Source organism: Eptesicus fuscus, chromosome 12 (genome assembly GCF_027574615.1).
Source record: "Eptesicus fuscus isolate TK198812 chromosome 12, DD_ASM_mEF_20220401, whole genome shotgun sequence".
In the NCBI taxonomy this organism is placed as follows: domain Eukaryota; kingdom Metazoa; phylum Chordata; class Mammalia; order Chiroptera; family Vespertilionidae; genus Eptesicus; species Eptesicus fuscus.
Window position 1 is genome coordinate 20660626 of NC_072484.1, and position 25531 is coordinate 20686156.

General features: G+C 41.2%; 1 protein-coding gene across 6 annotated transcripts in view; it reads left to right on the forward strand.

Moving 5' to 3' along the window:
- Positions 1–25531, forward strand: part of SEL1L2 (SEL1L2 adaptor subunit of ERAD E3 ubiquitin ligase) — a 114317-nt gene that overhangs the window by 14720 nt on the left and 74066 nt on the right. For all 6 annotated transcript variants that reach the window (XM_054723928.1, XM_054723923.1, XM_054723924.1 and 3 more), the window contains exons 2-3: positions 8039–8094; positions 23834–24002. Coding sequence is in view for 5 of the 6 variants with exons in the window: in XM_054723923.1 (XP_054579898.1) it covers positions 8039–8094; positions 23834–24002 (225 nt within the window). In the remaining variant the exon portion in view is untranslated. The remainder of the gene's footprint in view (positions 1–8038; positions 8095–23833; positions 24003–25531) is intronic.

Below are 25531 nucleotides of genomic sequence, written 5' to 3' on the forward strand. Positions count from 1 at the left end.
TAAGAGAGTCTTTATTGTAGCCCAAATAGCCATTGCTACTAAGGAGCCATTAGACAAAGCAATCCAGTAAAGCAGTCCTTGCTAATACAGTAGCAAACACAAGAGCCATCCCCTAGCAAAAACAGCCATCATCGGCTGGTCAGTAAAACAGCCATCATCGGCTGGTCAGTAATACATCTTCCCTACAATGTAGCCCCCAACATAGGATCTACTGGTATACAGGAGCTAACCACAGGCTGGTCAGTGGCAACTTATATACAAGCTCAGACACACTCAAACAAAAGAGGCTTCATGCCAAATAGTGACCTCAGTATTTGGGCTACAGAAAGGCACACCTGCGCAGTGTATAGCTTGCTGCATCTTTGTACCTGCTTATGGCAACTTGGCCTTGAACACCCTAATTAGGACTCCAATGCTTAGAGTGGTCTTGAACATACGCATACACTAACTGATTAGGGTTCCCACAGATGCAGTAGAGGTATTATAGAACCAAAGATTGTTAGTATATCGGGGTGGGCAAAAGTAGGTTTATTATTGTAGTACAAATAAATAATACAATAATTACTAAATAATACTACAAGAATAAGCTGTTTTGTGTGCTCACAACTATAAACCTACTTTTTCCCCCATACTAAACTATATCTATGCCTTTTATGTTTTCTTTGTTCTTCCTTAAGATAATAAGCTTTATTTTGAAAATGCCAGACTGTCGTAGATATGCTAAGAGCAACCAAGAGAATGAATATAAAGTGAAAGGTGGCTGCAGCAGGTATGAGCACAGGTAGTTGTAGTTCACTGGGGGCCATTATTGTAACAATCCACAACAGTGTGCCCTCAGGTAAACTTTTCATTTTTCATTTTGAGCTCTCAATCTCTTTTAATCAACAGAGCTCTTTAAAAAACATTGTGGGGGGAGAAACCAAGATGGCGGCATAGTTAAACACCTAAACTGCAGCCTCGCACAACAATTTCAAAAATACAACTAAAAGACAAAACGGACATCATCCAGAACCACAGGAAAGCTGGCTGCCTGGAAATCCTACAACTAGAAGGAAAGAGAAAACCACAAGGAAAATCACAGGAGCTGTAAAAGCCTGAGATATGGAGACACGGGCGCGCACGTGTGGAGAGGAAGGAGCCAGAGAGGACATGGCAGCTGAGTGCCTGGCTGGCATTCTCTAGTGGGAAGGAGATAAAGCTCCAGACTGCCCTGAGCCCCAGCTCCGACAGCACTGAACCCCAGTTCAGGGCGAGACCCTGGGGACCCAGGCTCATACTGGGGGAATCTGGGCTGTAAGGCGGAAACTCAGGGGAGCGGCGAAAGGCAGAGCTCTGGAGGCACGCACGTGAATGCGTGCAGAGGATGGACTGTTGACTGTGCCGCTGAATTGCCCTAGCGGGAAGGAGACAAAAGCTCCAGATTGCGCTGAACCCCAGTTCTGACTGCACTGAACCCCAGTTCCAGGTGAGAATCTGGGAATCCAGATTCATTGGGGGAGAGACTAGACTGTTTAGCAGCAGGTGAAACTCCAGGGCACCTTTCTCTCAGAGGTGCTTGCAGCGAGTACCGAGGGACACTGAGACCCAGGAACCACATAGGGCAGGGCTGACGGGAAGCCAAGGCTGTAGGCTCCACCCTGAAACTCCGTCCCATCCAAGCTGAGCACAGAGGCTTTTACAATTTTGCAAGTCTAGTCGAATAAGGCTGTCTCCAGGCATAGACACAGCTGATCCTCACAGCCAATTGGCCTGGAGGTCAACTCCTCCCACGGATACCAACAACAATCAAGACTTAACTACAACAAGGCTGTACACACAGTCCACAAAGGGGTGCACCAAGAGTGTCCACCTCAGGTAACTGGGAGGCCGAGCCACTGGCCCATATAGGACAACTAGCACACAAAGCTACCCTACCAACTCAGGGAAGCAGCGAAAATGTGGAGACAAAGAAACAGATCAAAAACCAAAGAAATGGAGGAAAACAAATGACTGGAGATAGAGTTCAAAACCACGGTTATAAGGTTTTTCAAGAATTTCCTAGAAAAGGCTGATAAATTTAGCAAGACCCTCGAGGATATGAGAGAGACCCTCGAGGATATGGAAAAGGACCAACTAGAAATTAAACATACACTGACTGAAATAAAAAATATTATACAGACACTCAACAGCAAACTAGAGGAACGGAAGAATCAAGTCAAAGATTTGAAATACAAAGAAGCAAAAATCACTCAACTGGAAAAGCTAAAAGAAGAAAGAATCCAAAAAGTTGAAGATAGTGTAAGAAGCCTCTGGGACAACTTCAAACGTACCAACATCAGAATTATGGGGGTTCCAGAAGAAGAGAGAGAGCAAGATACTGAAAACCTATTTGAAGAAATAATGACTGAAAACTTCCCCCACCTGGTGAAAGAAATAGACTTACAAGTCCAGGAAGTGCACAGAACCCCAAACAAAAGGAATCCAAAGAGGACCACACCAAGACACATCATAATTAAAATGCCAAGAGCAAAAGACAAAGAGAATATTAAAAGCAGCAAGAGAAAAACAGTTAATAACCTACAAGGGAGCACCCATACGATTGTCAGCTGATTTCTCAACAGAAACTATGCAGGCCAGACAGGAGTGGCAAGAAATAGCCAAAGTGATGAATAGCAAGAACCTACAACCAAGGGTACTCTACCCAGGCAAGCTGACATTCAGAATTGAAGGTCAGCTAAAGAGCTTCACAGATAAGAAAAAGCTGAAGGAGTTCATCAACACTAAACCAGTATTATATGAAATGCTGAAAGGTATTCTCTAAGAAGAGGAAGAAGAAGAAAAAGGTAAAGATAAAAATTATGAACAACAAATACATATCTATCAACAAGTGAATCTAAAAATCAAGTGAATTAGAAATCTGATGTACAGAATAAACTGGTGAATATAATAGAATCATGGGCATAGAAAGGGAATGGACTGACAACTCTGAGGGGTAAAGGGGTGTGGGGGGTGCAGGAAGAGACTGGACAAAAATCGTACACCTATGGATGAGGACAGTGGGGAGGAGGTAAGGGAAGAGGGTGGGATGGGAACCAGGTGGACGGGAGCTATGGGGGGGGGGGAAGAGGAACAACTGTAATAATCTGAACAATAAAGATTTATTAAATTAAAAATAAATAAACATTGTGGGTTTTCTGTGAATCAGATGGGTTCACTCCATGAACCTGAAACAATATGGATAATTCTTTTGAAGGCAGTGGGCTGTAGTGCTAGCTTTCTCCTTACTCCATCTCAATGGAGTAAGTTTTAGTAATTTAAAAATCTAGTGTATATAAAATGATGTTTCACATTATGCAAATAAAAGTTTCATAAAATTTACTACATAAGTCAACTTTTGTCAAGACAATGGAGTTTATGTCATTGTAGAAGCTTGCCATTGAAAATCAATCTATTGTGAATCCTTTGGTAAAGTTTGGAGAGACAGTGAGGTAGAAAGAGGAACAGCTCTAGAGTCAGATCTGCATTTGAATCTCACTCTGCTATATGATCTTGAACAAGTTATTTATTCTCATTTGATGTCAATTTCCTCACTAGTAAAATAGGAATACAAATATTCTTTGCTTGATGTATTGGTGGTTGTTATGGAGGCTGGATATAAACTATGTAAAGCAACTGATGCATAATTACAGCTAGAGCTACAATTCTAGAGCTGAATGAAACCCTTCCAAGGGTAACTGTATATCAATCCTTTCTGATGATATACTCTCTTATATTTATTTATTCATTATGATGATATATTACTGATCTTATAAAACATATTCTAAAGTAGAAATTAAAAAGGAGATTTTTTAAAATTTAACATAAGTAGATCAATGTTTTCTTCCTGCACCCAGTGGCTTGTGTTTTTCATAGGATGGAATTTATGGAACTATCAGTATTCATATAGAGGGAAGTAATGAAACAGTTGGACAGGTCTGCAGCAATCACCAGTGTTTCTCAACTGATAGAAAAAGCATTCTTCAAGATACTATTTGCAGCAGAAATTTTTTTCCAGTAGCCAATAAAAAACTTAAAAGCCTGAAATTTATAAAAGAAACACTTTTTTAATGTTTTCCCTTGACCAGGAACCAAACCTGTGAGCACTCGGTGCATGGGCTGACACTCTAAGCACTTTACCACCCGGCCAGGGCTCTTTTACCTTCTTTTTATATTTTAAGCTATTAAAGAGTTTGTTTCTTCAGTTAGATTTTTATACCTCTTCCCATTTTACTAATTCTATCTAAACATATCCCACCTTTGATAATTGCTTTTAGCTTTGTAATTTTCATGTTAATATTTAACCAATGACAGTTTGATTTTCTGGTCCAGTGTATAATACAAACTTTATTCCATTTGACATCTATAATTTTCTCCTGTTGCTGTAATACACATGATGCTTTATACTTCCCTTTTTTAAAAACTATATTTTTTATTTTTTTAATATTTTTATTGATTTCAGAGAGGAAGGGAAAGGGAGAGACAGATAGAAACATTAATTATGAGAACTGAGAATCATTGACTGGCTGCCTTCTGTAGGCCCCCAAACTGAGGATCAAGTATGCAACTGGGCAATGTGTCCGTGACTGGAATTGAACCCGGGACTTTTCAGTCCGCAGGCCGATGCTCTATCCACTGAGCCAAACAGGTAGGGAAGGGAGAGGGAGAGAGAGACAGAAAAATCAATGATGAAAGAGAATCATTGATTGGCTGTCTCCCACATGCTTCACACTGAGGATCCAGCCCACAAACCAGGCATGTGCCCTGACCAGGAAATGAACTGTGACCTCCTGGTTCATAGGTTGACACTCAACCACTGAGCCATGCTGTCTGGGCATTATATTTCCTTTTCTATGTCTATACATACTGTTCATACTAACTCTAATTTTTCTGTATACTTTAGAGACTATAATAATGGGAATATATCAAATCACATTGCCTTTTCCAGTTTATTTTTTATAGTTGTGATAATGGAGTTTAAGAATTACTAAACAGCTAAAACCGGTTTGGCTCAGTGGATAGAGCATCAGCCTGCGGACTGAAGGGTCCCGGGTTCGATTACGGTCAAGGGCATGTACCTTGGTTGCAGGCACTTCCCCAGTAGGGGGTGTGCAGGAGGCAGCTGATTGATGTTTCTCTCTCGTTGATGTTTCTAACTCTCTATCCCTCTCCCTTCCTCTCTGTAAAAAAATCAATAAAAAATATATATTTAAAAAAAAAAGAATTACTAAACATTTCCTGTGGCTATAATATCAGTCACACTGTCAAATTTCTAATCCTATATAATAAAAGCCTAATATGCTAAGTGTCCAGTCATCCGGTCATCCGTTCAACCAATCAAAGCATAATATGCTAATGATATGCTAAGTCCACTCAACCACTCGCTATGACATGCACTGACCATCAGGGGCAGACAGTCTACTGGTCGACCAGTTGCTATGATGTGCACTGACCACAAGGGGGCAGATGCTTTGACTGGTAGGTTAGCTTGCTGCTGGGGTCCAGCCAATCGGGATTGAGTGAGATGGGCTGGACACACCCTGGAGCCCTCCCACGGTTTCTCTCCAGCTGGGCAACCTCCCATGTCCCTTTCTGGCCCCGATCATACAACGGTGGGGTCCCCTCAGCCTGGCCTGTGCCCTCTCACAATCCGGGACCCCTCAGGGGGGCATATTGACTGTCAGGTAGTTCCATCTATATAATAAAAGCCTAAGTGACCATTATGGCGGAATGACTGGAACGACCAGTCACTATGATGTGCACTGACCACCAGGGGGCAGACGTTCAATGCAGGAGCTGCCCCTCGTGGTCAGTGCACTCCACAGGGGGAGCACTGCTCAGCCAGAAGGTGGGCTCACAGCTGGTGAGCACAGCGGCAGTGGCGGGAGCAGCGAGCCAAACAGTAAGGAGCGAACAGGTGAGCAGTAAGGAGCGAGGGGTCCCAGACAGCAAAAGGGATGTCCGTCTGCTGGCTTAGGCCTGATCCCATGGGGCCTAAGCCAGCAGTCAGACATCCCCCTAGGGGTCCCAGACTACAAGAGGGTGCAGGCTAGGCTGAAGGACCCTCCTCATCCCCCAGTGCACAAATTTCATGCACCAGACCTCTAGTACACATATAATTAGGCAAAGTAATTTGTTTTGAAGAAAATACTTTAATTGAGAAAGAAGTCTTATTATAGGAAAAGTATTAATAACTTCTAATGTATTAAGTCTCTAATAATGCTTTATTTGCCACAGTCCTTTTAAAATACTAATTTACATACATTATCTTGAAGGCATCTTAAATCCTTTAACAAAGTAGACATAATATAATAATCATAATACTATGTATAACTAACATTTATTAAACACTGAACATGTGTTAAGTATTGTTCTATATATTTTACATAGATTATCTCATTTGATTACCATAAATTAATGAAATAGGTACAACATCAGGACTAGAACAGAGGCCTATTTGACTCATAGGCTACATGGTGAACCATGATGCCATGTTACTTCTGACAGTGAGTATCCATGGCCCAAAATGATCACTTATCAATTTTGGGACAAAGTTTCATTTGTAATAACAATCTTATTCTGGTGTAATTTATTTTATATCCTGAACCTAAAAAGCATTTTTAATGTACTTAATAGTATGAACTATGCATAATCTTTTTAAATTTTTCATATGCTTGATATTAAAGCATTTGTGAACATGCAGTTACTGAATTTTTATTTAGAATTTGCCAATTATTCCAGTTTAAAAAAGAACTAAATATCAAACATTTTGGGACAGTTTCTATAAGGTCTGGCTTACAACGTAAATAGAATAGACAGAATTATGAGGCCAAGTATTAAAGCAAACCAGTGAGAGAAAGAATAAAACATAACAAATTAATAAATATAATGCAAAGGTAACATTTGAAAATTTATAAACTGCTCTTAAAGTACAAACTCATGATTTTGGGAAATATAAAATTTTGACTACCCCATATTTGTCTTGAGTCAAATTCTTCAGTTTGTAAAATGGAAATGTATGATATTCATGCTTGTTTTACTTCAGGGAATATATAAGGTCATTTATACTGAGCATCAAATAATTTTTCAGTAATTAAAAATGATCAGTTCTAATAAAGTAATTAAGTTGATATGCTATGATGTATCACCCTGTTATACCAGGTTTTCAAATACTTATTTTTCTAAATATGTAAGTTAAGAGCTTTTAAGTACTGTGCAGGAATGAAATATACTAAAGATAACATAGAATATATGGTATGTATTCTATTCTTTATAAAAAGATTCATTAAAATTGCTTGTGAAGCCGAAACCGGTTTGGCTCAGTTGATAGAGCGTCGGCCTGCGGACTGAAAGGTCCCAGGTTCGATTCCGGTCAGGGGCATGTACCTTGGTTGCGGGCACATCCCCAGTGGGGGGTGTGCAAGAGGCAGCTGATCGATGTTTCTCTGTCATCGATGTTTCTAACTCTCTGTCCCTCTCTCTTCCTCTCTGTAATAAAATCAATAAAATATATATTTAAAAAAAAATTGCTTGTGAAAATTATTTTCTCAAATTTTGAAGCCTGATGTAATTATCCTAGTCTACATTTCTCAGATATTTATATCATTCAACTATATTACTTTTTATCATCTCTCTGACATATAAATCTATGAAAATATAAAAGATTGCATTCCTTCTCCATTTTAATATTCTCTATTAATAGATGGCATTTATTTACATAGATACATTTAAATTAAGTTCTAGGTCAGAAAGCTTTCCATTATTGTGATTAATTCTGTTATTTATAGAATTCTTTCAAAATGCTTGATTAAATATCATCTCTGGTGTATTTAAGGGGAAAAAAGAAAAAGAAAAATATTTTTAAATTATCAGTGAAGGAATTAAACACATTACTTAAATTGTACATTATGTTTAACTATTATTCTTAGAGTTCTAAAAATTAGAAAGTTTTTTAACAAGAAATTGTATTTAGTGAAATTTTTTGATGTTTTCAAATTTTATAGAAATGTTTTCTATATTGTAGATATTGAAGCAGAAAGACATAATAAAAAGCAAAAGCAAAGAAATGTCACCACACAGGTAAATATTTTGCTAAATCATTGTATTTTCTAATACAAAATTTAGGCAGTAGGCACTATTAGTATTAATTTGGCCTGCTCAGAATTTGTACACAAGTAATTATTGACTATTGTTTCTGTTCTTATTTTTTTCATTCTCAATCAGTATTTTGTATTCATCCATTAAACAAATATTTACTCATTCTACTGTGAAAAGATAAGACAAGCATTCTCATAAGCCATGACCTGTCTGAGGGCCTAAATCTTAAAACAAAAAGGACAGAGGCCAGTCTGGCTAATAGAGTCACAGATGCTTTTTAAACTTCATTAACTTCATAATCTGTTCTGGCAGTAAGTAAGGAATTCAACAGTGTCAGTCTCTTCTCAACTCAGCACCCAACATAATTCTGTAACTGTAAGTCATTTGAAATTATTCCTGTACTTGAAACTTTTAAGTGGCTTTCCATCTCACTCAGTCAAAGCAGTGTCTTGATTATTAGACTCAGTCTGTTATTCCTCAGAAACCTTAGGTATGCACTCACCTTTCTGTTCTTTCTGCTTGAAATGCCCTTGAATCCAGATATCATGTGGCTGCCTTCACTCACCTCTTTAGGACTTTGCTCAAATGTTATCTTTTTGGAGAGTCTGTCCCTTAACACACTGTAAATTTGCAGTCACTCTTCTAAAATTGCAAACCCTATAATGACACCTTCTATCTCCCTTCCCTTCTGTATTTTTTCTCTCAGAATTACCACTATGTACATACCATATTTTTTAATATATTTTTATTGATTTCAGAGAGGAAGGGAGAGGGAGAGAGAGAAAGAAACATCAATTATGAGAAAGAATCATTGATTGGCTGCCTCCTGCACGCTCCCTACTGGGGATTGAGCCTGAAACCTGGGCATGTGTCCTTGACTGGAACCAAACCCAGGACTCTTCAGTTCACAGGCCGATGCTCTATGCACTGAACCAAACCAGCCAGGGCTGTACATACCATATTTTGTTGTTTGTTGTCACTTTCCTTCCATCTATACTAATAAAAGGGTAATATGCTAATTAGACTGAACATTTTCTGAATGACCTTTCGAACAAAGCCATGGTGGCGGGACCAAGGCAGAGGCGGTTAGGGGTGATCAGGCGGGCAGGGGAGAGCAGTTAGGGGGATCAGGCCAGCAGGGGAGAGCAGTTAGGGGGATCAGGCTGGCAGGCAGGTGAGCAGTTAGGAGCCAGAGGTTCCAGATTTCAAGAGGGATGTCTGACTGCCAGATATCCCCTGAGGGGTCCTGGATTGGAGAGGGTGCAGGTCAGGCTGAGGGGTCCTTCCCCCCTCCCCCGTGCATGAATTTCATGCACCAGGCCTCTAGTTAGAATATCCTACCTAATAAAACAGCAATATGCAAATTGACCACACCTTCACTATGCCCAAGCCACGCCCACCAGCCAAGCCACACCCACCAGCCAATCAGAGTGAGTATGCAAATAAACCCAACCAAGATGGCTGTTAATTTGCATATATAGGCGCCCTGAGCTGACCCCCTGCGACAGATTGCAGGGAGCTGGGGTCCGCTCTGGCACCAGACCGAAAGCCTCAGCTGGAGGCTTTTGGCCTGGAGCTGGAGTGGACACCCAGCTCCCCGCTTTCCATGGATGGTGGGCGTGGCGGACACCCAGCTCCTTGCTCTGATTGGATGGTGGGCGTGGCGAGCAGACCCCCTGCCATCGAAAGCAGGGAGCTGGGTGCCCGCTCCGGCTCCAGGCCTAAAGCCTCCGCCCCCCATGCCATCGAAAGCAAGGAGCTGGGTGTCCGCTCTGGCTCCAAGCCAAAAGCCTCTGCCGGAGACTTTTGGCCTGGTGCACGAGCGGACCCCCTGCCATTGAAAGTGGGGAGCTGGGGGTTTCTTCGGCCTGGTACACCAGCGGACCCCCTGAGATTGATGACCTGGGCAGGGAGCTGGGGGTCTGCTTTCGGCCTGGGCAGGAGCGGACCCCTGCAATTGATTGTAGGAAACTGGGGGTCCGCTCCTGCCCAAAAGGCTTTCGGTCTGGGCAGGCCTGGGCAGGGGCTGAGCTGGTGATCAGAGGGAGCTGGAGAGGCCTGCCCAGGCCTAAAGCTTTGGCCAGAGGCTTTAGGCCTGGGCAGGACCCAGCCCTCCATTGGTGTGAACTATAGAGGAAACTCCTTTTCTGACTGCACATTGGCTAAGCTTCCTGTATGCCACTGGTAATATTCTTAGTAACTTGGGTAATAAGAATCCAAAAAGGTGATCTAGGGTTTTTCCACCACACTTTTGGAGAAAAAAATGAAGGTTCGCTGCTGGAAGGCTAAGAAATGTCATATCCTGCCCTAGCCGGTTGGACTCAGTGGATAATGCCTCAGCCTGCAGACAGCAGGGTCTGGGTTCATTCTGATCAAGGGCATGTACCTAGGTTACAGGCTCCTCCCTGGCCAGGGCCCAGATCAGGGCTCATGCAGGAGGCAACCAATCAAAGTGTTTCTCTCTGTCTTTCCCTTTCTCTTCCACATTCTCTAAAAGTCAATGGAAACATACCCTCAGGTGAGAATAAAAAATAAAGAAAGAAATCCATATCCTATGAAAGACACATCTTGAAAATGCCTAAAGAAAGTTGTCACTTTTCTTGGTTTAGGGACTGGAGTCCATGTTGATGAAAACACCTTGGTGGCTGCGGTGACTGACAGTGGCTGCAGCAGTGGGGTGATGGGGCTGGTGCCTTCCCCTGACCAGTCCGGTTGCCTCCCACAAAGGGAGGCCGGACTGCGGCTTAGATACGCTCCCTGTGGGGCGCTGGCCTAAGCCTTCAGTAAGACATCCCCTGAGGGCTCCCAGTATGTGAGAGGGGGCAGGTTGGGCTGAGGGACCCCTGACCCCCAGTGCACAAATTTCGTGCACTGGGCCCCTAGTAAACTCATAAGAGCAGGGGGTTTTGTCTGTGTTGTTCACTGTGGTTATTCTAGCAACTAGAATAGTGCTAGGCACATAGGATGCAGTCAACAAATGTTAATTCAATTAATGAATAAATATTAAATCAAGATTAAAGGACTAAACTTGGAAAAAAGGTTTATGTAAATCAAAAACTCCTTTCTACATTGCAACATTTTCTAAATCGCTCCAAATTTAGTTCATCTTCAGTTATCATAACCATCACATCCCATAATTAATGGTGGGATTATTATGTACAGAAATAAATTTGATCTTGCCATAAAGTTCAGTTTGTCCTTAGGCAGGTGGAAACTGAAGGGACATCAGCTTTATCAGATCACCTTGCTTTCCCTTGTGGGCTCTTGATATCTTGTCATATGCAATGTCTGCCCAATAACATCTGAAAGATAAAGTAGGTTTACAGATTTAATTAAATATGCTACTATCATTTACTCAAGATGTGGTTATAAAATGGATAGATTCTCCATTCCCTGGACTTTTCTTTTTCTTTTCTTTTTTTTTTTATAATCATCCATCCTGGTATCATACTTCTCTACTAAATGTTACCTTTGCTTTCATTTTAACTAAATCTAGTAAATCTAATTGTCTCATGAAAACTTACCCTGTAGTGCTCTCCAACATTTTCTCCCACAATCCAATTATGTTGGTCCTGGTTGGGGTGGTTGTTATCCTTCTCCCTTCTTATTGCCACGTTCTCATTGGGAGAGTTATAGAAGATAAGTATAGAAGTAACCTATGGTCTTTCTCCCCAACTATGTTATCTGTTTCTCTCTGCTCTGGAAATTTCAGTATCCATGAATCCTAACCACTCATTTTCTTTTTATTTTAATTATTTTTATTGATTGGTTTTAAAGAGAGGGAGGTAGGGAGAGAGAGAAAAACATTGATTTGTTATTCCACTTATTTATGCATTCATTCGTTGATTTTTGTGTGTACCCTGACTGGGGGTTGAACCCACAAAGTTGGCATATTAGGACGATGGTCTAACCAACTGAGCTACCTGGCTAGGACCTAGCCCCTCATTTTCATTGTCTAGATATTTTTGCTCTGATAACTATATCCTCTCTACTTTATAACCTAAACTACTAGTATGTCTTTTCTAAATTAAAACTTGAAGTTTCCAAGTCTCTGCTGACCACTTGGTGCTTTCTAGAATACTCCATCACTGGATCTTAAATCCATTTGCTTATTTTACTGCTCATCGTTCCCCTCAGATATTCACTTCTCTTACTTGGCTTAGAGTTGAATGGTGCATTACTACAGGCTCACAGTCCCTATTCCAAAACCCGTTGGGAACAATTGTGTTTCAAAATTCAGGTGTTTTTTTATAAAAATAAAAAACTGTGGTTAAAATATATATAACATAAAAGTTAACCCTCATAACCATTTTTAAGTGTATAGTACATTAGTGTTAAGTACATTTACAAGATTGTACAACCAATCACCATAATTCTTTTCATCTTGTAAAACTGAAACTCTATATCCATAAAACTCTTAAATTCTTGCCTCCTCCCAGCCCCTGGCAACCATCATTATAGTTTCCAGCTCTATAAATTTGATTACCCTAAGTACCTTATACAAGTGGAATCATATAGTATACTAGAGGCCCAATGCACGAAATCCATGCAAGGGGCTCCAAGATCCGAGGCAGCAACGCTGGCTGCCATCCCGGCCCTAGCAGCAGCAGCAGTCCCAGAAGGACGAAGGATGTCTGGTCTAATTAGCATAATATGCTTTTATTATTATAGATGTCTTTTTTGTGACTGACTAATTTCACTTAGCATAATGTCTCAAAGTTCATCCATATTACAGTATGTGTCAGAATTTTTCTTCTTTTAGAGGTCTGAATAATTTTCTATTATATGTATACTAGAAGCCCGGTGCATGAAATTCGTGCACAGCAGGGGGTTGTCCCTCAGCCCAGCCTGTACCTTCTCCAATCTGGGACTCCTGGAGGGATGTCCGACTGCCCGTTTAGGCCCGATCCTGGTGGGATTGGGCCTAAACGGGCAGTTGGACATCCCTCTCACAATCCAGGACTGCTGGCTCCCAACTGCTTGCCTGCCTGCCTTCCTGATTGCCCCTAACCACTTCTGCCTGCCAGCCTGATAACCCCCTAACCACTCCGCTGCCAGCCTGGTTGATGCTTAACTGCTCCCCTGCCAGCCTGTTTGCCCCTAACTTCCCTCCTCTGCCAGCCTGGTCACCCCTAACTGCCCTCTCCTGCAGGGTTGATCACCTCCAACTGGCCTCCCTTGCAAGCCTGGTCCCTCTCAACTGGCCTCCCTTGCAGGCCTGGTCCCTCACAACTGCCCTCCCTTGCAGGCCATCTTGTAGTGGCCATCTTGTGTCCACATGGGGGCAGGATCTTTGACCACATGAGGGCAGCTATATTGTGTGTTGCAGTGATGATCAATCTGTATATTACTCTTTTATTAGATAGGATAGAGTCCTGGTGCACGGGTGGGGGCCAGCTGGTTTGCCCTGAAAGATGTCCCGGATCAGGGTGGGGTTCCCTTGGGGCGTGGGGCGGCCTGAGTGAGGGGCCTGTGGTGGTTTTCAGGCCGGCCACACCCCCTGGCAACCCAAGGGGAGGCCCAGATATCTGGAATTTATTTTCCTTCTACAATTGAAACTTTGTAGCCTGGTGCGGAGCCAAGCCTGCTGCTCCCTCCGGGGCGGCAGCCATTTCTGTGGCAGTTAATTCACCTTCTACAATTGAAACTTTGTAGCCTTAAGCGGGTGAGCCCAGCCAGGGTGTGCGGAAAGCTTTGCTTCCCCTGTTGCCGCCGGCAACCCTGGCCTGCTCTCTCAAGCTCCATTCTGCCGCCATTTGTTTGAATTTGTTTACCTTCTATAATTGAAACTTTGTAGCTTGAGTGGAGGCTTAGGCCTGCAACGGCTATGGAAAGCTTGGCTTACTCTGTTACCTGGGAAACCTTGATCTCTCTGGCTGTAGCCATCTTGGATTGGGGTTAATTTGCATACTCACCCTGATTGGCTAGTGGGCGTGGCTTGGCTGGTGGGCGTGGCTTATGTAGCAGAGTGATGGTTAATTTGCATATTACCATTTTATTAGAGAGGATACCACATCTTGTTTATCCATTCATCTGTTGATGGACATGAGTTTTTTTACAAATTTTGGCTGTTGTGAATAATGCTGCTATGAACTTGGGTGTACAAATAAATATCTGTTTGATATTCTGCTTCTAATTCTTTTGGGTGTATACCTTAAAGTGGAATTGCTGGACCATATAGTAATTCTAATTTTAATTTATTGAGGAATCATCATATTGGTTTCCACAGCAACTACTCCAATTTCTTCATATCTGTGCTAACACTTATTTTCCATTTGCTTGATTTTTTTTATAGTAACCACACTAATGGTATATCATTGTGGTTTTGATTTGCATTTCCCTAGTAGTTGAGGATCTGTTCATATGCTTGTCTGTCATTTGTGTGTCTTCTTTAAGGAAATAGCTATTCAAATTCTTTGCCCATTTTTTAAATATGGTTGTTTGAGCTTTTTGTTGTTGAGATGTAAGAATTCTTTATGTACTCTGGATATTAACCACTTACCATATATATGATTTGTAAGTATTTACTCCCATTCCATCGGTTGCTTTTTCACTCTATTGATAGTGTCTTTTGTTGCACAGAGGTTTTCATGTTGATGTAATCCAATTTACTTAGTGTTTCTTTTTTTTTGCCTGTCCTTATGATGTCATATATCAAATGCAATGTCATAAAACTCTCCCGTAGCTTTTCTTATAGGAGTTTTATGGTTTCAGGTCTTACATTTAGGTCTTTAATCCATTTTGAATTAACTTTTATATATAATTTAAAGTAAGAGACAAACTTCATTATTTTGTATGTAGATATCCAATTTTCCAAGCACAACTTGTTGTAAAGGCTGTTCTTTCCCTCAGTGGATGGTCTTGACATTCTTACTGAATATCATTTGACCATATTTCAGAGGGTTTATTTCTTAACTCTATGCTACTCCATGTCTGTCTTTATGCCACTGCTGTACTATTTTGATTACTGTAGCTTTGTAAAAAGTTTTGATATCAGCAAGTGTGAGACATACAACTTATTTCTCAAGATTGTTTTGGATATTCAGGGTCTCTTCAAGCTCCATATAAATTTTAGGTTCAATGTTTTATTTCTGAAAAAAAAAATAATGCCATTGGAATTTTGATAGGGACTGCATTAATTCTGTAATCAGTTTGAGTACTATTGACATTTCAGCAATATTAAATCTACTTTGTGAGCACATGATGCCTATTCATCGTTATCTTCTTTAATTTATTTCAGCAATTCTATCTAATAAAGAGGGAATATGCTAATTGACCATCACACCCTCACAAAGATGGCAGCGCCCACAGCCAATAAGGAGGGAATATGCTAATTGACTGCCACGGCCTCAAAGATGGTGGCACCCACAGCCACAAGATGGCTGCACTCAGTCCCCTCAGCCCCGCCAGGGCGGCAGGTGCTTGGCATGGCCGGGCCCCCCCCCCCCAAGGCGAGTCCGGCCACTCTGCATGCCTGCCTCCAGAGTCCGCCAGTCCCCTCAGCCCCCAGCCGCCCAGGGCCACCCGAGGCTCAGGTAACCGGGGCCGGCCAAGGCTTGTGCTGCTGGCAGTGGCAGCAGCAGAAGTGTGATGGTGGCGTCGCCTTCCCCTGATCGCCGGGTCGCCTCCTGCCCCTGAGGGGTCTCAGACTGTGAGAGGGGGCAGGCCAGGCTGAGGGACCCCCTGTCCAGTGCATGAATTTTCATGCACCCAGCCTCTATGTTACATAGTTTTCAATATGGAGATACCTTTCACTTCCTTGGCTAAGTTTATTTCTACGTACTTGATTCTTTTTTATGCTATTTTGAATGGAATTGTTTTCTTAATTTCTTTTTATGATTGTTCATTGGTAGTGTGTAGAAGTGCAACTGATTTTTATGTGTTGATTTTATATCTTGTAATTTTGCTAAATTTATTTATTCTAACAGCTTTTTGTGAAATCTTTAAGGTTTTCTACATATAAGATCATGTCATCATCTGCCCGACTGGCATGGCTCAATGGTTAAGCATTAACCTATGAACCAGGAGGTCACGGTTCAACTCCCAGTCAGGGCATATGCCCAGGTTGCAGGCTCAATTCCCATTGTGAGGCATGCAGGAGGCAGCTGATCAATGATTCTCTCTCATCATTGATGTTTCTCTCTCTCTCTCCCTCTCCCTTGCTCTCTGAAATCAATAAAAATATATTTTTAAACAAGATCATGTCATCAGTGAACAGAGATAATTTTACTTCTCCTTGCCAGTTTAAATGTCTTTTATTTTTTTCTTACATAGTTGTTCAGACTAGGACTTTAAGCTATGTTGAATAGAAGTTGTGAGAGGAGACATATTTGCCTAGTTCCTAATCTTAAAGGAAAATCTTTCAGTCTTTCACAAAAGTGAAAGATTGAGTGTGATGTTAGGTGTGGGTTTTTCTATATGGCTTTTATTATATTGAGGTTGTTTCCTTCTATTCCTAGTTTGTTGAGTGTTTTGATTATGAAAGGTTGTTGAATTTTGTCAAATGCTCTTTCTGCATCAGTTGAAATGATTATGTTAATGTGGTATATTACATTGCTTGATTTTTGTAGGTTAAAACATGTTTGCATTTCAGAAATAAATCCCACTTGGTCATGGTATAATCTTTTTGATGTACTGTTGAATCTATTTGCTAGTATTTTGTTGAAGATTTTTGCATCAATATTCATCAGGATTATTGGTCTGTAATTTTCTTATAGTGTCCTTGTCTGGCTTTGGTATCAGGGTAATACTGCCTTAATAGAATGAGTGTAGAAGTGTTCTCTCCAATTTAATATTTTGGAAGAGTATGAGATAGAAGTCAGGTTTTTTAAGAGGTAGAAATATAATACTAGAGAGAGAGAGAGAGAGAGAGAGAGAGAGAGAGAGAGAGATTATACATCATATTTATAGAATACCTCCATCAGAGGCTGGAAAAATAAGTTGTTTTCAAACACATTAACATTATGTAGTAAAACACATAAATATTCACATTAAATCAGATAAATAAAGAACATAACTTTACATCAGCTGCAGGCAGATTTTCTCACCATCTGAATGTGAATACAAAACAGTTGAAAAGCTTTCAGTTTTCAGATATTTTTGGATTTTGGAATTGCAGATAAGAGTTTGGGGGTCCTGTGAAATCTCTCCCTTGTTACAGAACTTCCATTTAGTTACCCCTCTTGCACTCCATCCACTTTATTGGTAAAACATCAACCCTGATTGAATGCAGATCTCCACATATCAATTCCTGCACCTGAGTATCTGAATGTGGCTGGAAACGAGCACAATCAGGCAACCAATCTTTTCAACTTTATGACCACAAGCCTCAAGTAGGCCTTCAATGTGTCCCTGCAAACCTGAACATTTCCCTAATCAAATTGTTCTCCCTCTCTAATGCTGCTGTTGCATATATTCTTCTCAAAATTCAACACTCTCAGATGATTACTTTTCTCAGCTGGGTTTGTTTTCTCATTGAAAAAAAATAGTCTGAAGAGCAAACCTGCATCCTCCTACACCAACCACTCTATCAGTCTACCAGGATCTCTAACCGTGTACAGTACCTCAACCTTAGTCACAAACTAAGACACATCTCTACTGGAATGTCTAAAAGGCATGACACTTGATATGTTGACTAGTGGGATGTTGATTTTCCTCAACCCCAAACCTGTTCCTTCCCTAGTGTCTAATTGTACCAGTAAATGGCCCCTTCATCCACCAGATGCTTGGGGTAAAAATTTAGTCAACTCCTTGGCTTCCTGCCTACATTCTTGCCCCACTGCAGTCTATTCACTTCAAAGTATATGTCCCATTACACAAAGATATATACTCTTTTCATGTCCCACAGGGTCCTACATGACCTGGTCTTTGCTGTTTATCTGAACTTTGACCACTCTCCCCATTACTCCATTCCAGCCATCTCAGCTTTCATACTAGCTTAGAATACCCAAGGATACCTCTACCTCAGTGCCTACTGTTTTCCTCTGCTAGGGTGATCTGCCTAATAATCACCAGGAATCTACTTAATATGTTTCCCCCTCAATTTTTTTTTTCAAAAAGCAAGACTTTTTTTTTTTTATTGATTTTTTACAGAGAGGAAGGGAGAGGGATAGAGAGCCAGAAACATCGATGAGAGAGAAACATCAATCAGCTGCCTCTTGCACACCCCCTACTGGGGATGTGCCCCCAACCAAGGTACATGCCCTCGACCGGAATCAAACCCGGGACCTTTGAGTCCGCAGGCTGACGCTCTATCCACTGAGCCAAACCAGTTAGGCCAAGCAAGACTTTTTTTATTGCTTAACTAATTTTAATAACATGACATAAAACCCCTACACTTGATATAATCATTACACAAAACACATAGATGAATACTGTCTTCTTTTAAAATATAAAATAAGCAAGACATGTGAAAATAGACAAGTTTCTATTAAATAAATGAATTTTATTTACTATTGACACTATTGCAAAAGTCTCCCATTTCCTCCACTTTATCCATCTCCCCCCTAACCTTCACCACACTGTTGCCTATGTCCATGGGCTATGTATATATGTTATTTGGCTACTCTCTTCAACTTCTTTTATCCAGTCCTCCAACCACCCTCCTGCTCTGACCTCTGTCAGTCTGTTCCATGTATCCATGACTCTAGTTCTACTTTGTTCATTAGATTCCACATATAAGTGAGATCATATGATACTTGTCTTTCTCTGACTGGCTTCTTTTGCTTAGCATAATAATCTCCAGGTCCATCCATACTGCAAAAAGTAAGAGTTGTTTCTTTTTTACAGCCAAGTAGTGTGCCATTGTGTAAATGTACAACATCTTTTTATCCACTCATATGATGGGCAGTTGGACTGTTTCCAGATCTTGGCTACTATAAATAACTAGAGGCCTGGTGCACACAATTTGTGCATGGGGCGGGGGGGGGGGCACGATCCCTCACCATGGCCTGCACTCTCTCACAATCTGGGACCCCTCGGGGGATGTCCGACTGCCAGTTTAGGCCCGATTCCAAGGATCAGACCTAAACCGGCAGTCGGACATCCCTCTCTCAATCCGGGACTGCTGACTCCTAACCGCTTGCCTGCCTGCCTGATCGCCCCTAACCACCTCTGATTGCCTGCCTGATCACCCCTAACTGCCTTTGCCTGCCTTCTTGATCGCCCCTAACCACTCACCTGTCTGCCTGATCGCTCCTAATCACTCGCCTGCCTGCCTGATCACCCCTAACTGCTCGACTGCCTGCCTGATCACCTAACCACTCACCTGCCTGCCTGATTGCCCCAACCACTCACCTGCCTGCCTGATTGCCCCTAACCACTCTGACTGCCTGCCTGATCACCCCTAACCACTCACCTGCCTGCCTGATTGCCCCTAACCACTCACCTGCCTGCCTGATCACCCCTAACCAACTCTGACTGCCTGCCTGATCACCTGACCACTAACCTGCCTGCCTGATCACCCCTAACTGCTTGCCTGCCTGCCTGATCACTCCTAACCGCCTCTGCCTTGGCCCCCGCTGCCGTGGCTTCATCTGGAAGGTTGTTTGGCTGTCCAGTCTAATTATCATATTATGCTTTTATTATTATAGATGTTGCTATGAACATATTCTTTACCCAGATTGGGATTTCATGTTTTATCACCATGTGCCATTATATTTCTATATAATTATTCATCTTTGATTCCCACACTGGAAATTAAGCTCCATGATTATAGGTTAACTAGAGGCCCAGTGCACAAATTCATGCATGGGTGGGGTCTGGCTGGCCTGACCCCAATCAGCGGATCAGGGCCAGGCCTGTCGGGAGGAGGAGACAGCGGGAGGTTGGCCAGTCGGCCAATTCACCCCAATTGGGGCTCAATCAGGGCTGGGCCAGCTGGGGGGAGGGGCTGCAGGCAATTGGCCAGTGGGCCCCGCCCCTGATTGGGGTGGGGGGCCTATTAGGGGCATGGCTGGCCGGGGGAGGGGTCGTGGGCCGATTGGAGTGGTGGAGGCTGATTGGGGGTGAGTCCAGCTGTGAGGAGGGGCTGTGGGCCGTGGTCCAGCTGGCCTTACCCCTGATCGGGGTGGTGGGGGCCCATCATGGGCGGGGCTGGCCAGAGGGAGGGGCTGCAGGAGGTTGGCTGGCTAGCCCCACCCCCTATTGGGGTGGGGGTGATCAAGGGCAGGGCTAGCCAGGGGGAAGGGCCGAAGGAGGTTGGCCGGCCGGCCCCACCCCCCAATCAGGCCAGTTCACTGGCTGCAGTGGACGTCATAGCGACCAGTCATTCCAGTTGTTATGGTATTCCAGTCGCTGGCTTTTCATATATATAGTTTACACATTGATTTCCTCCTTGCATTTGGCTACGCTTATTCAAGTTCCTGTCAAGTTCTTCCTGTTTACCTCTTCCTCTACAAAATACTATGCTACATTTTAACATTTAGCAAAAATAGCATTTAGTAAAAACCCCCAAGACCTTGAGAATCTAATATCTAATATCACCAAGTATTCTGTGGCAACTACACTATCTTACTTGCATCACTAGGTGCCCTTGCTTCAGGGCCTTTACTTTTGATATTTCCTCTGCTAGAACTCTTTTCTGGGGTACTTTTATTACTAATCCCTCCTTCCTCACAGAAGGGTCTACTCAAAAATTATCAGAGGACTTGTCCCTAACCATCCTATATCAAATAACACCAACTTTTATCAATTTCATCCTCCTACTCTTTTTTAAAAACCTCCTTTTATCAGTTGACTATTATCTTAACATCATCTTCATGAGGGCAGTCTTTTTACTGTGCCTGGCTGTCTCCCTTATATATGTCTATCTTAGAACAGGGCCTGAGATGGACACGCAGTAAATACTTGTGTCTTTTATTGAATTTATAATCTTTAGATGCTTTTGAGAGTTAGAGAAAGGCTCTCTATCTGCCTGAGGTCCGTTATACTAGTACTTGCTCCAGTTGGCTGTTGTACTGCCCACTCCCACTGAGTGAAAAAGGAATCAAAATCAAGAAACAATGGCCGCTGTAGAAGGAGAAGATAGAAATACTAGACAATCAGAGGCATTTGATAAGTTTGCACTGCCTCCTTAACTTAGCTGTTGGCTAGTCTTGAATCAAAATTTTGTTTCTTTTAATGACAATAGCATATGATAATCCTACTGTCCCAAAGAATTCTGGAGGCTCATCATCATCCATGTTCTCTTTTTTGTGATACCCAGATATTATGTTCCCAGCTGCCTGGTCACTTGGGTAGAGCTATTTTATGGTTTTACCCAGTGTAAAGTGGCTCAAAGCACTGTGCCACTTCCAGGTCTGGCCTATTGAAGAAAACAAAACAAAACAAAATAAAACAAAAACCCTTCTGCACATGGTCTTCCATGCTCTTTCCCTTTTTGCTTGCTAGATAGCAATGCTTAGGGAAACCTTGTGATTCCCATGTTGAAGTCAGCACACCCTCTATTTGCCTGGATCCCTGAGTGACAGCTGCCACTAAGTTGAACACCTGCCTATTGATTTTGAGCCATTATACATTGTGGGTTTATTTGTTAACATGCAATATTTGGCACATACTTATTTTTCTCTACAGTCTAACTGGCTTTATTTGTTTATTTATTTACTAGAGTCCCGATGCATGAAATTCGTGCAAGAGTAGGCCTTCCTTCCCCCGATTGCCACCACCAGCTTCCCTCTGGCACCTGGGACCCGGGCTTTCCTGACAGCTCCGCTTCGTCCGGAAGGACATTCAGTCTAATTAGCATATTATGCTTTTACTACTATAGATTTTAATAAATTTATTGGAGTGACATTGGTTAATAGGATCATATAGGTTTCAAGTATACATTTCTATGATATAAGATCTATATATGGCACATATTTATACTTATTAAAAATTCATTGCTTATACGCAATTCAAATTTAACTACACATCTTGTATTTTTATTTGCTGAGTCTGGCCACCCCACACTCAAAGCCCTTACATATCCATAAAGAAACTTGTACATGAATGTTTGCAGTAGCATTAGTCATAACAGCCAAAATGTGGAAACGTCTCAAATGTTTCATCAGCAGACTAACAAAATGTAGTATAGCCATATAAGGAATGTTATTTGGCCATAAAAAATAATGAAATGCTGATGCATGCAACAACATGGATCAACTTTGAAAGCATTATGCTAAGTGAAAGAAGTCAGTTACCAAAACCCACATAGTATAGTAATTGCAGGATAGGGGAATCTATAGAGATGGAACATTGATTAGTGGTTGCTTGGGACTGAGAGTAGGGGAATTGGGAAAATAGGGAGGGTAATAGCTAAAGGATGTATGGTTTCTTCTTGAGGTGAAAAAAATGTTCTGAAAATGACTGTGATGATGGTTACACATATCTGTGACTATTCTAAAAACCATTGAATTGTTCACTTAAACATACAATTATCCTATATAATAAAAGCCTAATATGCTAAGTGTCTGGTAGTCCAGTTTTCTGTTCAACCAATCAAAGTGTAATATGGTAATGATATGCTAAGGCTGCTTAACCGCTTGCTATAATGTGCACTGACCACTAGGGGGCAGACAGTCAACCAGTTGCTATGACATGCACTGACCACCAGGTGTAGACGCTACGACTGGTAGGTTAGTTTGCTGCTGGGGTCTGGCCCATCAGGACTGAGCAAAACATGCCCTGGAGCCCTCCTGCGGTCCCTCCCCGTATGGCCAACCTCCCGTGTCCCTCCCCGGTCCTGATTGTGTACCGGTGGGGTCCCTCGTCCTGGCCTGCAGCCTCTTGCAATCTGGGACCCCTCAGGGGATGTCAGAGAGCCGGTTTCAGCCTGATCCCACAGGCCAGGCAGAGGGACCCCACTGGTGCACGAATTCATGCACCAGGACTCTAGTACATTTATAACTATAAAATGAGAATTATATCACAATAAATCTCTTTAAAAATAAAAGTCCTTACTACATAGCTTCATGCCCCTGCATGTTCTAGCTTCTGGGTCATTGCTCTGATGTCTTTGCTGCAACATGGGAAGATATTAAGCAGTCTAGAAAGTGACCTTGGAAAGAGGGAGTTTAAATTGTGGAAAGAAGTTTAGAAAAACATTTTTATTTTAGTTAGTCACAGGATTTTCTTTCTTTCTTTCTATCATAAATTTGTTGTAATGTGAAGGCAGTATCAACATCTTCATCTTTTTTAAGTGTACACAATTGATATTACCATGACAACTTAGCAGTAGAAAAGTAAAGTTGGTTAAATTCTCTGACTATTCTATTTATAACATTTAGGTTTTAATGCTTGGCTCTGCAGTTCAGATGACAATACAATAGATTTAAAAGTTTTTATTTATAAAAGATATGAATTCTTTTCCTAGCTGGGTGATTTGGTTGGTTTGAGTGTCGTCCTGTACACCAAAAGGTTGCAGGTTTTATTCCTAGTCAGGGCACATACCTAAGTTGCGGGTTCAATCCCTAGTCAGGGTGTGTATTGGAGGCAACCAATCAATGTTTTTCTCTCACATTGATGTTTCTCTCTCTTTCTCTCACTTTCCCTTCCTCTCTCTTTAAAATTAATTTTTAAAATATCCGTGGGTGAGGATTTTAAAAATGATACGAATTTTTAAAGTGAACTAAGCAGTCATTAGAGTGATTGCATTAAACTACTATTTTTCCCATGAATAGATGAATTTTTTACTTTCTTGTTTTATTTTTTAAAACATGAGCAAAAATCTTTTTCTTTGTAGATATCAGTGAACAAAATCAAACAATTTTTATCATATATATTGGAACGAAGAAAATTGATCAAAGTAATCAATAAAAGAGAAAATCTCTTGGAAAAAAAGAAGAATCAACATAAATTAAGAATAAAAGGAATTCGAAATAAAGATATCTCGAAAAGAAATAAAAATTATTGTAAGTTGAATTGCCTTTCACATGTAATTGTAAAATAATTTTATGTAATCTAAAATTGAATTTTAGAGCTACTTTTTTAAAAGTCTTAGGGTATAGTAATAAATATTTATATATACAAAAGCCTTAAATTTGGCAGTTTCTGACCCTCATTTTAGATTCAGAATTTGTACTGATGAAAATAAGCAAGGTTGATAAATAGAACTCCTGGGGGGAAAATATCAAAAAATTGTGCAGATAAAACTTTTATTAGCTATTCTGCTAATTGAAACCCTTATACTTTGAAGAAAATAAAAATTGATGTTATACTCTTATTTTCCCTAGTCTATCTGAAACTCTCCCTGGTAAAGACATGCCTGATTAATGCATCAGTTTCTCTGGATGCAAGAGTGGTCTAGATAATATAAACAAAGTCTGCATAGATTCTGTCTGTATGAGTTAACTAGTGCTCAATCATAAAATTTAAGAGTCAATTTCAACATTTTATTTAAGTCTGATGCATGAAAGCTTTCTCTTTTCTAACATATGTATGAAGTTCTATTTTATTAACATCTCATTTAAGAGTTCTGACAGAAAAAATTAAGATCAATTTTAATGGTATTATAAAAAATTATATATACATCTCTTTAACCTATTTTAAATCTAAGTGATATACATTGAAACATTTCACCTAACCATTTCTTTTTTACATCGAAACATGGCCTGCCTTTTATTTAGCATAGGTCCACTGATTGGCATTTGTAGTATAAACCTCACTCAAACTGAAACATTTATAATTTCCCATCTCAGGTATTTAATAAAGCGAAGCACTAAAGACATTTATGGAGCAATCTGTGGGCAGAATCCTGCCATATATTTGCAGACTTTTCCCCTACTCATTCTAGATGCTTCACCTACAATTAAATTGGATAATTTTTAGTGGCCTTCCTCATGCTCTTCCTACCCTCCATCCCTCCTGCTGGTGCCTTTCAGCCCAACCTAACCAGAAGCTAGAGGAGAAGGGAGTTCATTGATCTAGTCCAGGCATCCTCAAACTACAGCCCGGGGGCCACATGCAGGTGTTTTTGCCGTTATGTTTTTTTACTTCAAAATAAGGTATGTGCAGTGTGCATAGGAATTTGTTCATAGTTTGTTTTTTTTTTAAACTATAGTCCAGCCCTCCAACGGTCTGAGGGACAGTGAACTGGCCCCCTGTTTAAAAAGTTTGAGGACCCCTGATTCTAGTCCATGTGGGTTCGTGTGCCAGGGAACAGAATAGAGAAGAGTTGGTCTAGACAGGCAATCAGAACCTATCCAACACACCAGGTATTCCAGACAAAGAAATTAGATGGCATGAACTAAAAGGATAGACTTTCAGTAATATGGAATAGTAGCATAGTTATTAAAAGTAAAATTTCAGGATATTAGAATTAGAAACTTTAGAAGTCATCTAGTCTAATGTCATCTTTCATCAGGTATTTCTGGCAGATGACAACCAGCTCCTACTTAAATATTCGTGACTAAGCTCACTACATCATACAAAGCAGCTTATG